This window comes from Anser cygnoides, chromosome Z (assembly GCF_040182565.1).
Source record: "Anser cygnoides isolate HZ-2024a breed goose chromosome Z, Taihu_goose_T2T_genome, whole genome shotgun sequence".
Classification (NCBI taxonomy): domain Eukaryota; kingdom Metazoa; phylum Chordata; class Aves; order Anseriformes; family Anatidae; genus Anser; species Anser cygnoides.
This window is the reverse complement of record NC_089912.1, coordinates 69,591,987-69,609,077: the sequence shown is the minus strand read 5'-3', so window position 1 is coordinate 69,609,077 and position 17,091 is coordinate 69,591,987. Positions and strand designations below refer to the sequence as shown.

The window sequence follows — 17,091 nt, the reverse complement described above, 5'->3', positions numbered from 1 at the left end:
ATTTCTTTTGAGACAAGGAGGGTGAGGGTGGGGAAAGAGACACAATAAATCTTGAGAGGCTTAAAAGGAAGAGCAGGCTAAAGTGTGAACTTTTTATTTCAGCAACGGAAGCGAGAAATCAGTGATTCATTAAAGGAGGGAGAAAGACCTCCATGGAAGCTGGCAAAGAAGAAGGAAAAGGAGCTAATTATGTCTCTTCCCTTTTTACTCTCTCCGACCAGCATATAATCTGCTTTTCCAGGGTCTGCCTGTAGTATATACTTCTTTCCAGCCCCTCCACCAACCCCTCCTCCAGCAGGGGGGAGGGGGAGATCTAGCAGGCAACAAGCTCCAGGTGGCTTTCTCAAGCACTTCACTGCCAAAAAAATAAAATAAAATCCTTCGCTAGAAAACAATTTTTTTTTTTTCCCTTGGAAGGGGGGGCGAGGGGGGAAGGTAGCCTCCCTGGAGGGGATTGGTTCAGCCTGTAAGACAGGGAAATTAGTAAGGCATGAGTCTCCAAGCCATGCTGGTGGCCAGCACTCCGAGGAGAAGAACGCTTTAGGAGCAATTAGCAGCGAGCTGAAGGCGGCGGCGGCTGCTGCTGCCGCTGCCGCCCGGAGGAAGCCAGGGCAGCTCCTGAGGCTCCCTTCACAGCAGGCACTGCTCGCTCCAACTGCAAAAGGGTTTCAGATGTCCCACCGCTGCTTGACCCCCTGCAAATAAGGGTTGACCACCAGAGGCACATCCCACCTCTGACTTGTAATCGCTGACATTTAGGCTACAGCTTCCAACCTGTTTACAACCAAAGGGGGAGGGAAGGGAAGGGAAAAGGAAAGGGAAAGGAACGGAAGGGGGGGGGAGACAAGTTGGGATTTTTCCCTCTCTTTCTTTCTTTCTCTCTCTCTTTGGATTTTTTTATTTTTTTATTTTTTTTAATACTGTTCTGGAGAATTCAAAGCAAAACAAAGAAACTGCCTCCTCTGGGGTTGTCAGTGAGAAAGGACGAGTTGTGCAACTGGTTTGGGATTTGCAAAAAGGCAAGGGGGTGGGGATCAGAAGAAGGTGCAAAGCCACAAAGTGTGAGTGCGAGTGTGTGTGTAAAGGGGTGTGTGTGAAAAATCCCTTCCAGCTCCCCTTTCCGCTGGTTATTATTTATTTTTGTTGTTGTTGTTGTTCACTTTGCTGTCATCTATTTTTCAGACCTTTCTGCATCTAAGATGGTGAAGAAAGGAGTGAGGAAGAGAACAAAATAACTACTGGGAAGTCTCAAACCAGGTTGGGGAGTGTGTGTGTATGTGGTGGGGGGGGTGGGGAGGGGAAGAGAAAAAGGAAAGAGGATTAACCACAGCAACCCCCCCAAAAAAAACCAACAGCTCTTTTTTCTGAGGGAGGACTCGAAGGATTAAAAGGCAGCAACTTCTGAGGCGATTTGTCCCCTGAGTTATGGATGTTGGTGCACTTACTTCAGGCCAGATCAGAGCTCAGAGGGATCTAACCAGAAGCAGCAACCACCGGCTCTCCACTTGCCTTTTACCAGGTTTTACCCTTCCAGTATGTTTCTTTTGATAAGACATTTTCCAGCGCCCAGAGTTTCAGTACAATGTGCAAATGGATACTGACAAATGGTGCCTCAGCCTTTTCCCACCTGCCTTGTTGCTGCTTGCTGCTGCTCTTCTTGGTGTCTTCTGTGCCTGTCACCTGCCATGACCTCGGCCAGGACATGCTGTCCCCGGAGGCCACCAACTCTTCTTCTTCATCATCCTCCTCCTTCCCCTCGTCCTTCTCCTCTCCTTCCAGTGCGGGGAGACACGTGCGGAGCTACAATCACCTCCAAGGCGACGTGCGCAAGAGGAAGCTCTACTCTTACAACAAGTACTTTCTCAAGATCGAGAAGAACGGCAAGGTCAGCGGCACCAAGAAGGAGAACTGCCCCTTCAGTAAGTACGGCTCCGACGCCGGACCCCGGCTCCCGCGGCCGCGGCTCCCCCGGACCGGGCGCCCGAGCCCCCGGCTGGGGAAGGGCCGGGGAGGGGGCTCGGGGCGGAGGTGGGGTGAGCTCCGCAGGGACCCCGCTGCCCGCCCGCTTCTGCCGCGCTCTCCGGCAGGCATTTGCTTTGCAAATGGCTTCGCCGAGCGCCGCTCGCTCCGCTGCCTGGCAGAAGAGCAAATTAGAAAAGATTTTCAAAGGATGTGGCGCTGAGCGTGTGGGGGGGCGAGGGATGGAGGGTGGGTTGGGGGGGACATTGTCTCCCGAGTCTGAAAATCATTATCCCCTGTCATTAACGCGGCTCGACGAGAACGCTATATTAAAACAATGCACCCATCTCCCCCCGTGCACACACGCTCTTCGCTCTCTGAGCCCCAACGTGGCTGCCTGCCCCGCGCCCCCCCCGCCCCGATCCCGGGGAAGGGGCTTTTCCTCCCGCCGCCGCTCCGCTGACACCCGCACCGCACTCGGGTTCGCGGCAGCCTCGGTGCTGCTCCGCGCCCCATTGTAAACATCTGGGGCTGGACTCGCGCAGACCTCACACACATTTCATTGTCATTCTTTTTTTTTTTTTTTTTTTTTCGTCTTGAAGAAATGATTTCAAAGTAAAAGCCGTATGGCTGTTTCCATGGCTGTACTTTCCAGCTTTTCTGTGGTACTAATTAGGCTTTTAGTAATAGCGTGCTTCTGGTAATGTATTTCTGGCTGTCAGTGCTAGAAATGTAACATTTATTCGGTTTTCTTGCCTGTGCAGTCTCAAACTGAAGCAACTGTAGTAAATCACAATATATTGCATTGTAACTCTTAAGTGACTGCATCCCACTATAGGGACGTGCTGCAAAAGTAAGCTGTTATGCAAGTGTTGGAGTACCGCTCCTTGGTTCTTGGGTTGTTTTTCATAAATCCAGATAAATCTGAGGATAAATCTCCCGTTAATTTAAAACAACTTAAAGTGACTTAAGTAGCTCCCCTGCTAGCTAATGTGTAAAGTATGGAATACTTGAGCAGGTTGCCCTGCTGTAGGATAGGCATTACTGTTAATTCCACTGTATTTCTATTAAATACCCATAATACAGGCGTACAAGAAGGGAGGAGAGGGCTGATGTATCATATGTTGCTGTTTCACTTGCTCCACCTGGCAAGTTCATACTTTATCATATGCTTAATGTTTGTAAAGGCTTTAGATGTCAAGGCAGCCAAATCTTACCACTTCCCTTTTACATTTCATAGGAAGCCAAATTCTTGAAAGAAAGAGCTGTGATGAAGGTTTCACTTCAACGAGTGTGTGTGGAACTAGGTCCTAGCCCTGTATTTCTCTGATAACTTGCATTTGCAGATGAGGATAGTGTGATTCCCCTCAAATGGGATTCTGCAAACATTGTGTGCATCACAGAAAACACAAAGCCATGCTGTGTAGAATATTCCTGCAGCACAGTCTTTTAGGGGCCGAATTGACAACAGTATACTCAGAGAAGTAAATGCTCGCCTGAGCAGCCCCACTTAGCCTGCAGAACTGTTTAGCGAGTCAAGTTGCAGACTTGCATGAGTTTCTGCAAAATCTTGCCAAGAAGAGGTAGCATAATCTGCAATGTACATATACATCTTTCTACTCTTGGTCTATGTGCATCAACAACTCCCTGTAACTCTGGGATGTGATTCCTTTTTCCTAGAGTTCTAACCAGTGTATCAGAAACAGAACTGGCATTCTGGGTGATGTCCTGGTTATTTTTCACATCTGCAGAATATCTATTTAAGGGGTGAAGAATGTTTTGGTTTTTTTTTCATGTAAATGCAAACCAATGGTTGTGTTACACATAGACGTATCCTGTCTCTCGAGTTTACAAGTAGTGAAGAAAGGACTCCCATCGTCCTAGGGCATGTAACTTGCTAACCCCACAGTGTGATACAACAACATCTTTAAACACAAAATGATTACACTTTAGCTAGCAGAAGACAAGTCAAACAGTTATATCTTCCTGTTTAACACACACTATAACTTGCAATGTGAAATTGTGTTTTCTGTAAGAGCACATAGGCTGAGACCATTCATGTAGACATTTACCATGTCTTAATTTCAAGGGTGTCTGTGTAGCAAAATATTGCAAGTGACACAAAATCTGTGCTTTTCATCACTTCCACGTAGCTGTGTAATCAGAGTGCTGCCATAATCTCCAGCTGGACTGATTCCATGCAAATATGTGGTGTCATTAAGATAGTCTAAAATGTGTAATTACATGTGAACAAATTTCTGCCATGCATAAGGGGTTAGTCAGCCAACCCACTAAATTGTAGCCCGTTTAACGTTAAAGGCTATTTAATCTTTAATAGAAGTTCCTCCTTCAAAATCGTGCTTTCCTAAACAAATAACAGTGACTATTGACACACAAGACTTTGTTTGAAATCTAATTTGGAGGCTAATTTTCTTTTTCTCATATGCTAATGTTTAAAGTCCATTTATGCTGCAGTAAAGCCTTATCTGTAGGGCTCTAAGATCATGATATGTTGTGTAATTAGACAACAGCTTTCATGGCTGGCTGCCAATTAAGCACTGTCAAGTAAGAAGAACAGTGGGAGAAAGTCAGAATAAACATTCAGAAAATAGAACTTAGTCCCCAGACTTTAAAATGGCTCAAACAGCATCCTTAGATTTTCTCTATAAATATTGTGCAAAGTGCACTAAATAAAAGTTTACTTTGGCAGATATTTTCCAACTTGATTGCTTGGAACTTTTCCATCAGCCTTTCTCTACCTATAGGGTAATGGGAACAGAGGTGGCTTCTGAACACACTGTCAGGAGGCTAGGAGAACTTGCAACATTTAGGAGAGCTGGAGTGTGTGTATCTCCAGATAAAAGCAGGACCCTTTTTAGGTCTTGTTTTATTGTTCCTTGCAACTGGAGTTTTGTTGTCAAAGAGTAACATTTTAGTGATAGCTTGTCCCTCAGCACCACAGCTGTGAAATCCCTTGCCTTGGTAGGGTCATTTGTGTATATGAACAAGGACAGCTGCACTGCTTTCTGGAGTCTTAAGTATTTTGGTGGGGAAAAAAAAAAAAAAAAAAAAGAAACAAAAAAAGAAACCTCTAAAGTGTAATTAAAAAAATAAAGTGCTGTAACTTAACAGGTGGGATGACCAACAATAGCTTTAGCCATATGTAAACTTGGAGAGAGAACTGCATGGTGCAGATTCTGACCTGATTTTCACCTAGAAAGCTTTCTTGAAGATGGTGAATCTTTGGGTTTAATGGTCATCATGCACTGGGCTGCATGATACTTTTGATAAACAGCTTCTGGGAAACTTGAACATACTCTTGAGTGTTATGTTATTTTGAATCGACTTTTCAGGCAACCGTAAATAGTGCTAAGAGGCACATGGGCTTCAAATTTACAGTACAGATCTTAGTAGGTGAAGAGTGGTAACACAGTAAGCAATGGTTAATTAACAGCAGCTAACGTGCAGTCTGTAGTGGGAGTTCTGCCTGAGCGAGGATTACAGGGTAAAGCCGTTATTGAGGTAGATGTTTAGGGAGTGTAGTCTATGTCATTGAGACTGCCCATTAGAGGGAAGAATTACTGGATCGATTCCTGCGAGTTTTGGACCAAGCAGTGCTATGCAAAGCCTACGGTAGATGGCGGCACAGACACTGTCTGGTGTCACCTCTGCTCAAAGTAGGTGGACAAGGGGCTGGGTCCTCAGTTCTGTGGGCTAGTTTAGCTCAAGCAAAGCTACAAGGTCTTACACCAGGTGGGAGGCTATTAATTGGCCTTCTGAGCATCCAAAGTGGATTAATCCAAACAGTGCAAAAGCACTACAGTTGCAGAACAAGAGTTTTCACTGAGAGAGCTAGCAAGAAATAATTACCTACTGCTCACAAGCTAACCTACTCCAGGCTTTTCCCCTGAGTATGCAATTATCTTTTATGAATGGCTTTAATATCTCCTGAAGTCCTTGGAAGTCTTTGGTTTTGCTATTGTCAGTGTGGGATCAGATTAGCAATATAGTGAATAATAGCAAGAAAGTTTCAAGGCTTGCTCTGTAGGCCAAAAAAATTGTAGACAATGACTCTAATTGCTAGAAACGCTGAACATTGCTAATGAGGGTTTTAAGTGTATGCATGACATGTAAATACAGATTTATAGTATGTATTGAATTGTGTACACACAACAACAAAAGTGTTCTGATTAAGTATACTCGGTTTGATACTCATTTTTTTGAGTATACCTCAAAGCTTTGTTGGTACATTAATCACACAGTACAGTTCAAAACAGATTAGAATACTTGGTAAAATACATTCTTTTGCTTCCGGACATGCTTAAGCTAGCTGTTTGGGTTTATCAACTCCTCACAAGCTGGTGTTTGTAAATTAACCTGAGAACTTTTCTCTATTTTTCTAAAGACTAATTGGTAGCCATATGTGTTTTGTTGTTTTACTCTATAAGAGATGTTTTATTTTGTTACCAATTAAAATGACTTAAAATATGAAATAATGCTGTCTCAGTGAAGTAAGTTGAATCTTGTTTTTCTTTTTCTTTAGCACAAAATTTATGTTTTTATGGAGATGATTTCTCACTTTAGTTTTTTTTTTTTTTTTCCCTGCAGAATTCGGTTACATAATTTATAACCAGCAGTGTACAACCTTAGGCACTTAGGATTTATGAATGTGGAAAGAATTGTAGTATTTAATGTCTACATGACACTCTCCTGTTACCCTTACTGCATTCCTGCCTTGCAGACCCTACATGCTGATACTGTAGCCCTGTCATAAATCTGTTCAAAATATACAGTTGTAAGAAGTCTTTTTGTCTTCATAAATCTAACTTATAACCTCTTGGGGAAGAAAAAAAAAAAATGGGGCAATTGAAAGTTTGTCCTTAAAACCTCAGAAGAGTGAGAGCAAGATGAATACAGGGTCAGAGATGCCATGCTGCTGTTTTAATGGGATGATTCTTAGGTATGGCTCAGTCACAACTTCCCTTGAAGATGGTGGTAGTTGAGTGAGCACTATAGAATGTGCTTACACTTTTGAAACATCTTGGATGCATTCACTCATAGGATAAGATCCTCTGTTTTGAAATAAAGTATGTTAAGATGACTTTCAGATGTCTTTGAGCTGTGTGTGTGAATAGGGGTCTTTTCACTTCAAATGGGAGTTCAGTCAGATTCTGCAATAGGGGAGTTTTCATTTCTTCCACAGAGCTTCTCATTTCAGAAAAGGAAAAACCATCCTATTGCCAAATCTTGTTAACCTGTGTGTCTTAAGTTAAAAACATTGGGTACTTATATGAGCATAGAGCAACATCTCCTCTCATGGAGGTTTCCTGACCTTTCCTCTGAGCGAGTAATAAAATCACATTGGAAAGGTTCTTAATGGGAAAAAATGATCCTTTTAAACAGTATTGCATTTTTATTCATAAGCCTGATATTTGGATGATAGCAGTAGTGTCATCAAATAATTCAGTCAGCTTGGGACTTGTTCTAATGCTCCTTTCATGTCTTGTTTTTGTTTGTTTTCTCAGTTTTCTGAAGTTTTCTGAATGAAGGTCTTAGAGTTCTTTCCTTCCCAAAACAGCACTGAGTTGACATTTCAGTTTGTGCATCTTGGTACCATTCCTTGCAGTTGCCATAAGACAATGAACTGTCTTATCCTAATATTCTGTGGTTTATCGTCTAGTGACTTCTGACACTTTGAACAGCACAAATAGTTTGAAGGTTTATCAGCATTAACAGCCAATGTCAGCTTGATGAGACTCTATGGAAGTAAGCTTTGCTTACTTTGGGCTAAGGAAGGCTAAATATCAGATCAGAAATTGAGATGCATTGAGGAATATGAGCACATACATGTGTCTTGGTCACTAGGTATGTAGAAGTATACTAGTCTAAATGCATGTATTTATATATATAAAAAAAAAAAAAAACACCTTCCTTTAATTCAACAACTTATTTTGATGCAATACTTCCACATCTTGCAGCTTTTCATTGTTCAGATACCTTGAACACAAAGAATTCATAATGATACTTGCAAGCATAAGTTTTGTGACCTGAAAAGATTCTTTCCTATCTGAATTAATTGTTTTTGTTGCTAGGGCCAATTTGTTGTAAAACATCTCTGTTAGTTACTACATAGTAAAAGGGAGACAGGAAACACTGTTACATGAAGTTTTGAAAATCCAGCATGGGAAAGCTCTCTGTTTTTATGAAGAAAATGAATATCTTCAAGGGGAGGTATATGAGGAAAAAATAGTTCATATTTTAATCACTGGATGGATATTAATTCGTTAGCTGAATGCATTATTAAAACTGGTTATGCTACTTCATACATACAGTGCAACAAATGGAAGTTGCAGGGGAATGAAATGGTTGCAAGTAAGCCTGGTCACACGCTAAATAATAGCTTTAAAGGCACTCTTTGCTTTTAAATTAGGTTACTTGTGTTCTTTCTTTGAACATTCAGTTTACTGATTTACATCAGTAAATCAAAGAATACACTCAAAGTAGATTCCCATGTAAGGTGGACAACTGGACAGTGCCTTTTTACTGCTACTAACACGTGCATCCAATTACTGGGTTGATATACTCACAGTGTCAGCTGTAAAGCATTCCCATATTTTATAGTTAGCCTAAAGAATTATTAGCCTGTCCCCTTTCACATTTACCTCTAAATAATCTGTCAGTAGTGTATATCTTCTACAGTTAAAGAGGAATTTTCACACGCATTGAGGCTGACTTTCAAGAAAAAGGAAATGTTGAAATTACACCAAAAAGTTTCACTCCTTCCACCCCCAACCCCCCTTCTGAAATTTCTGATATTGTGCAAGAGAGGAAAAGGCTATACTATAAACATGAGTGCTCATAAATTTTATATAAAAACAAAGATCAGATCTTTCATAAACTTTGATTTAGTAAAGCAATATGATGCCTGCCCCTTTCATGGTGGAAAACATGTGAAAGACAAAGTTGGTTGTTTTTTGCAGTTCCTGATTCCTCCTACATAGAGAGCAGAGGTGAAAACAGGGGACCTGACGGGTCTAGTTTTTCTTCCTTCTTCTGCCCCTGACAGTAGAGGTTCAAAACATAGCACAGAAATAAAGGGAATGTAAATTTTCTTTCAGGTTCCTAATGCACATCTGTGCAAGCTGCAGTCAGTGTATGTGGGAGTTGGGGAGGGGACACTAAAGCATTTTGGAAGCATTCAGGATACTCTTTATTTGCAGTTAAGTTGTGGTGCTAAGTGGAAGTTGGGAATAAATCAATGATACCATGCCAGCATTAGAGGAAGGGGAAGGGAATTGTGATGAGTGCCAGAGCAACACTAGAAAGGATGACAAGAAAGATATAGGGGTAGCATATGTTCCACATGGGAGACAGGAACGTGGCCTTCCCATTCTGGCAGTAGTGAAGCCATTGAATTGCCCCATCTTATCTCACTGCATCATCAGTTTTCTCACTTCCTGAACCTATGAAGCTGCAAATTCATCAAGGTGCCTGTTGAATTTGTTTAAAAGTGTGCAATCAATGCTGAGTTATAAAATCTCCCCACTCCTACCCCCACTTCCATTTTATCTTCTCTAACCCTATTCTGTCAATATGATTTGGTATGTGCTCTGGCATTCTCTTCTTCAGACTATCCTCTTCAAGAGGATTAGTAGCATGCATTATTCCTAGTGTCAAAATCAGTGCTGACTACTTGCAAGCAGAAAGGTGATCATACTTGGCCCTTGGGAGTAAGAAAAGCAGCCACAAACAAACCTGTGTTAAAGAAGAAAAAAAATGGGGTTTTGGTTTGCTTGTTTGTTTTTGTTTTTGTTTTTGTTTTTTTCACTATGCTAGTTTTTCACTATCCACTACATTTGGTATGAGAAACATACAGCTGAAAGACACCTATATATCCTTAGACTTCTGAGTGTTTTAATTTGGGAGGGATGGAATAGGTTATTTTTTATGACTGATATGTTTAGTGTTATCGAGTATGTCATCTTTTGTAAGCGTATCTTTAAGATTTGAAGTAGTTACATAGTTACAACTCACATATCCAATAACTGTTACTACAGTGACGATAGGAATATATGCTCTGTGGAAGAATACAGAATGACTGTATTTAACATGAAGTAGGTTTTATAGGACTATAGTTTTAGCGCCACATTTTCAGATGTTTTTAACAACATTTTAGGAGATGCTGAGCCTCCTGATATTCACTGAAACTGTCTTTGACTTCAACAGAACAAGGTTTACTCACTGCGTATTTCCAAGATAATCATTTTTTTCTCTATGGATTTGCATGGGGGTAAACATTAAAAAGGGTAAACCATGTTGATCTGGAAGTATCTCTCCCACCCACGTGAAGAATCTAAAACCTTTGGCAACTTTAACCTTAGTTAATATCACTGTGTCCTTCTCCCCTTTCTCAAGGAAAGCAACGCGGTGGACATGGCCCATATCTTGATGATAGGACACGTTTCCTTTGTCAAAATGCTACTGTTAGTAACCACAATACAGAGATTAATTGTGTGCTCACTGAGAATTTATAGCTGCAAAACTAATGGTAACATGAAAAGAAGCAGCAGAAAGAGACTAGAGCTAGCTGTCTGAGCTGAGTGGTGGCCACTTGTTACTAGTCTGCTTCAAGGTCTGTATCTGGATGCTCACCTGGCTCTTCAGAAGCTGAAATGATAATTTCCTCCTGGAAGAGATATACATGCAGTTTTGCTGCTACCCTTAGTGGGTATCTGGGGCAGAAGTAGTTAATTTGTTCAAGGGACTCAACCATGTGTAAATTGGAGTAGAATATTCATACAAACTGAGTTTCACCAGGTGGTCTGAGGTACAAACAGACATCCTAAACATTCCAAGCTCTTCAAAATTAGTAGTTTACCTGCTTCTGACAGAAATATCTTGGAAAGTGAGCAGCATGTAACTATTAGAAGGAAATGAGCATTTCAGCCTTTATACTTACACGTGAAGATACTGGATGAAGGCATATATTGTGCAAGTATGCAAATTATTATGAACAGAAACATTTACTGTCATGTCTATTACTTTTTATTTACAGAACAGCATTACCTCTGCTTCCTGTAACTCATGAGCTCACACAAAAAATAGCTCACTTCTTAGGGCAATGCACAGTTTAAATTGCTTAAGGAGCCATAACAAAATTTACTAAAGTTAGCAGTGGGAGCTGCAAATCATGCCCTTTCTGAGCCCCAGAATGGATTCAATTCAAGCAGTTTTGCTGCTTCTCTTGGATTTTGCTTTGTGGCCAGCCACAATCCTAGGCCAAGGAAGATGGAGGGAGATGCTGAGATCATGCAGATTAGCAATCTATCAATCCTGGCAATGACAATGTTTCCTGTAGTCAAAACACTGTGGGAGGTAGTGCAGGAAAGGGAAGGGGAACAATACTAACAATAATCTCTTCTCCGAGTACTATGTGGAGAAATGCTCCATTTCTCTCACAGCTTCACATGTGCAAATGACCTTGAGGGTGGGAATTGCAACCCCACTCTGTACATTTCATGGGAGTTAGTAGTACTGTTTGGTACTTTTTTTTCTCATATTCCATAAACCAGTCAAGAACAGTGATTGCCGATTACTTCACAGCTGGAGAAAGTTGTATATTAAGGAGCTACAAGATTGAACCCAGTGATGTTGCTAAAAACATTGCTAAAAACATTTTAAGATCATTATATGATAGACATAGAAAGATTACTACTAGTAACGCAAGTGTAAAATACCTCATTATAAGAGGTTTGGGATGAGGAAATTCATTGCAGGTGGAGAACAGCTACTACTTGAAGTTTGCAAATAAACTGGCTGGAAGAAAAGGTCCAGCACCAGAATTCTTTGATGAAGCAAATTTTCATGCAAAATTTAGAAACATTCTTTAAGACTATGATGGAATTTTAAATCATAACAAGGCTGAAAAGCATTGGAATAATGACATGGAGATGTGAAGAACTAAAGGCTCACATCCTTCAGCACAAGAGGTGAAGATAGCCAAGGCATAAAGGGATCTGGGGGACTTTTCTGATTTCTCCATGCTTCCCTAGCTGATAGCCAAGCAACACAGAGGAGGAATCTGTTTACTTCAAAAGGAAAGGGAAGAAGACTGAACAATTTGGCACAAGGATAGTCTATAGGAAGTAAAACTTGAGTTTGTGAAGTGTAATAGAGTGTTAGCTATTGTGAAATATCAGGTCCTGTATATGATTTTTGTCCATTGTACCCCAAAATTTATACATATATTTGTTTCTAGTCTCTGGCTCCTTGCTGTTTATAAAATCAAGGTAGTAATACTTCTTCCATGAGGAAGGGTGTTATGAAAACACATTATTTATGAAACATACCTGTAACATGGTGATGAGTGCCAGGAAAAAAAAAAAAAAAGAAAAAAAAAAAGCCCACCAGGAAGGTAATGATTCTCTTTTTACAGAAATGCTTGATTATAAGGAATAGGAAGGGCAGTTTTGTCCTCTTTATAGAAGGGAAAGAGTAAGCTACTTCTTAACTCCAGCAGACTTAGGTGTTTGTCCTTTGATCAGCAAAAACTTAAGCTTCCACTGGAAAAGAAACATTCCATAGCTTCTCTTGCAAGCACTGTCAAGATTACTCAACAAACGTATAGCGTAATAGAAAAGTTAATGGCAAAATAGCTTCTGAAAAAACATGGGTGTAGGCACAAATTGGATCTGCCCTTCTGTGATGCTGAGCTGAGATCTGGTTGTGCTGCATGACCATTATGATCTTAAGGGATATCAACCTTGATTTTATTTTAAAGGTCTAAACATTAGGATGTTTCAGCTCAAGGATCTATATAATCCCCATGATTAAATAGTTAAAATAGTGATTTATTTCACTTTCTTCTTCTTACTGTTAGGCCTACCAGTCAAAGGATTTTGAGCATGATTTCTGCCTAATAATTTTCATATTTGGTCCTATTATGCAGTTTTGGCACTGCCTTAATTTCTCTGAAATGTTGCCTAGGTCTCGGAGTAAAGCTACAGGATTTTTAATATTATTATTTTATTTCTTTTCCTGCCTTTTTATTATAGATATCTCCTCTTCGGTGTCACAGACATTATTCTTTCAGTTTAATTTATTACAGTTACTTTTACATGTCACAACTTCTCTTTGAAATGACAGCCATCCAAGTTAAAGTCTTTTCAACTCTAGTGAAAACACATATAATGAGGCTGACACTTGGCTCATGTGGTATTAATCTGGTCTCTTGGTCATTTCTTCTGTGTCTCCTGCTGCAGTCTGCTCTGAAAAAGACATATCTGCAGCTGGGGAGTACATAAGATTAACTTCCGCCTCTCTGTGGCTTCTTGCCTCAGACCACACACCAAATAATTCCTCAAAGCATTATCCAGATTTGCTCAAAATTCACCATGCTTGCTTTATTCCTTCAGTTCTGCCACACATGCATTTGTGGACTTGCTTGCAGCTGATTCTGCTTATGAAACAGGAAACATTTTGCAAAGATGAGGATTTGGGGACAAACACTATTGTAAAATATCCATAATATTTTTTCTGTGGAACTCTTTCCTTTTAGGTTTGCTGGTTTTATTAATGTACACAGTAGATCAGAAAGGTCAGCAAAACGTAACCTTTTTGGTTTTCAACACTACTCAGGGCATAACAAACCCTATCTAGTCATCCAATACAAACTAAATTATAGTAACTGCTGTGTCCAAAATGAAATAAATAAATAAATAAATGAAAGCAAATAATGGTGCTTATATTGAGAAGGATCTTTAGTGTTGTCTGATCTATTAAATTCAGTAATGTTGTAAAAAAAGAAGTTGTTGCTGGGTTGATGGGAGAAATGTTAGCTATCCTATCTAGGGACCTTTAAATCTTAATCACCATTTAAAATCCTTGAAAAGGGAGCAACAGATGTAAGGGATATGTGTATTTGTGCTCACACACCAATGCAGACTCAAAAAGTATCTGTAATGATAAGCAGGAAAAACAATACCTGAAAACTTCTCACTGCTTTCTGTTACCCTGTGGTCAATACAAGAAGTTATAGCTGAGGTTCCCAGATACTTCTCATTAAGTCCATACGGGGATGGGAACATATTTTTCCTGTTTGAGTAAACTTCAGTCTGACATCTTTTAGAATTAATGTTGCTCACTTTTCAACTAAGTATCTTGTATTAGTAGTTTCAGAATCTTTCTTCCTCCCAGTGCATGAGGTCTAATCATTTTCAGATATAGTTTACTGTAAGACCACCAGCCACATCACACTTTCTGTTTTTCACAGTAGTCAAACATAAACATATACACGACCTTTTCATTTATAGATGTTTTGTGTCCCAAGCTATGGCTGTTCTACCTGCAAAACTCCTGTTGTACACTCAGACACATACTGATAATACAAAAGTTGATTGCATGATGATGCAACTAATGTACTTCATAAGATTAAGTTTCCAAAGAATCTGTAAAGGCCCTAATGAGCACTCATTTTCACAGCTAATCCTTTAGTACCTATTGCTGTAAGAACCTCCCAGAGCTTGCTCTATCAAGTTTATGATGTAAAACCTCTCACATTGTGAAACATCTTGTGAATAAGTAGAAATCTGTATTATTTCATTATTTGGACATGTGAGATTAATGCCTCCAGAAGGACCATAGCATATGCTTTACCCAAGCAGAGGATGACAAATGTTAGAAACTTCTAGATATCTAATAATAATCTTAGAGTTTAGTCAGTTAAAGAACTTATGTCATTCTCTTTTTCCAATAAATACCTTCCTAATAAATTCTAGTTAACATGACCTTGTAGCAGCAGAGTTTCTTGGTTTGTGATTTTTTTATTATTATTATTATTGTTATTCCTCATTCAAATAGTAGATTTGTTTTCTGGTTTTGAAGGAGAGCTTATACTCACAAGTCATATGTCACAAGCCACTAAAAGTGTCAAAATCTTACAGCAGGCCCTTGGTGGCTTGTTAATCTCTCCTTTTTTTCCCCCTTCTTTTTTAAAGGAAACAGACTAATTCACTTAAACATAATGAGAGACATGCCTGCTATAGCCTATGTTTTAAAAAGTGTCAGCCCAAGCAAGATCTGTCTTATTTCTTCACCCTTTTTCTTGGATCCAACAATTAAACACAAAGCTGAAAAATACAGGTTTTTAAGGCAAAGATATTTAATATGTCAAACGAGAAATGGAAGTCTTTTTCATAATGGAAAAATATGCAAGTGTTAGGGTGGAGAAGTTCTTCTTCTTCTTTGGGCCTGTCCTTCCAAATGATCATCAGCAACATGCAAAAGATAAACCTCTATGTTAAATAGGGAGACCAGATATATGTCTAACCTCTTGCCCCCATTTTTCTAATTGGCTTCCGTTAGGAACAAAAAGTTAAAATACCTCTAAACCAAAATAATGATATGGTAAGGTGAACTTTTCAACTGCTTAAGAACTTTTCATAAAATGATAGTATTACAAAGTCCTGTTTTAGGCCAAAAGACTGTTCTACTGTAGTGATATTTCTATACTTGGACCAATAGCTCCATGTTTACTTTTGAAAAGTAATGGCCAGAAGCTGCATGATTTGCAGCAAAAATAAAAGTAACAAGTAGTAAAATTCTTACTTGTTAAAGAAAAACTACAAATACTATGCTTTAGAGCCTAGGTTTCCTGTCCAGTGTTGGGCTTTTTAATTCTATAGACATTAGCTAGCCAAATCTTGAAATATAGCTATGTTATTTCCTCTTTTTATAGACACAGAGACTGAGGCAGTGTTTAAAGACCTGGATTTTTTCTTTTTAAATTTTATTCAAGCTTATTCCATGCTAAATAATGGACTGATGATTCTACTCTGTTCCTTATTTTGAGTTCACAATACAAGGGATAATGTTCATGTTCTTAATAGAAATGGGATTTAAGGGGTGAAGTGTAATTGTTCAGTTTTTATAGCAGAGTATGTCTCCAACATAGATGTATACATATGAAAGATTAAATGATGACTTTAATGCTAGTTAGAGATATAGAAAGTAAAAAAAAAAAAAAGTTTAGAGAAGGGATTGAAACAGATAAACAATTCTGTCTAATGACAGAGATATTGTAAGGTAGCTTCTCTTGCTAAGCATACCCTTGAACCAGTGTAGCTAAGAAAACTGAAAATATTTGAAAACAAATTGACCTTAATGAGTAAAGCTAGGAGCTATTGGTAATCTGTAAACTGTCCTTTGGAAGATCTGGATTTGGGAACTTATTTTGTTTTACAATGAAAAATAAATATTTCAAGTATTGCTAAAGTATTCACTACTGATAACAGCTGAAGAGAAACACTACTGATACTAGAGAGATACTAGCTGAAGAGATTCACTACTGATAACAACTCCAGGAGAGCAGAGTCTGAAAGCCAGCATATTTTGCATATGGATTCCAAATTCATAATTTTAATTGCTTCCTTCTCATGTTGTTGAGCTTTACAGAGGAGTTAGTGTTGGAGTGATTTAACTGAAGAAAAGGTATTCACCCAGGAACAAAAGAAACTTGCCTACAGAAAGGCAGGAGGAACAGGTCTGATATTTTAAAAAATGAAGAGACTATTGCAAGCAGGCATTCAGGGATTTGAGTGGTTAATTGCAAAGACACAGAAACCTAAGGTTGTGGGCGGCCTCTTCTAGAAGTAAGTAGAGGAGAAGTCTTCCAGCAATTTGTTATAATTGCTCTGCTGGAGTTTACTAAATCTCATCAGCTCATGTGAGCATTCCATAACTTCCATCATGCAAAATCACCCAGAAATCACCCAGTTTAACTTTACTGGCTTAAATGCAAGATATTATCTAAAGCAAGTGTGTCCACTGGAATGTTTGGAGATCAGCTAAACTCCATCTGGGATTGGTGATGAGCAGCTGGAGACAGGAGTTTTTTCTGCAGTTTTTTTTCTGCCAGTGTAGGAAAGAATGTTTTCACTCCTACTGAAATCAGTGATACTGGAATTTCTGGATTTCTCAACAGCTGAAATCAAAAAGTGTCTAGTGACACTGAGATCAGACTTCATCACGGCATAGACAGGAAGAATTTTATAGTAGAGATTTTCATTACTTTGAAATATCCAGTATTGACACTGAGAGAGGTAGGACATGAAACCACATCAAGACTGACTTCAT

The 17,091-nt window shown here is 39.5% G+C and overlaps 1 protein-coding gene across 3 annotated transcripts in view; it reads left to right on the top strand.

The window, feature by feature from the left end:
• The first annotated feature begins 445 nt into the window (after positions 1-445).
• The window catches only part of FGF10 (fibroblast growth factor 10), a 66,972-nt gene continuing 50,326 nt past the window's right edge, over positions 446-17,091 (top strand). The window contains exons 1-3 of one of the 3 annotated variants that reach the window (XM_013181803.3): positions 446-741; positions 1,183-1,257; positions 1,356-1,919. In XM_013181803.3, coding sequence (XP_013037257.1) covers positions 1,583-1,919 — 337 coding nt within the window. In that variant the 5' untranslated portion in view covers positions 446-741; positions 1,183-1,257; positions 1,356-1,582. Of the gene's footprint in view, positions 742-806; positions 1,258-1,355; positions 1,920-17,091 lie in introns of those variants that run through there. The other 2 variants (XM_013181804.3, XM_048054051.2) reach the window with 2 other exon arrangements.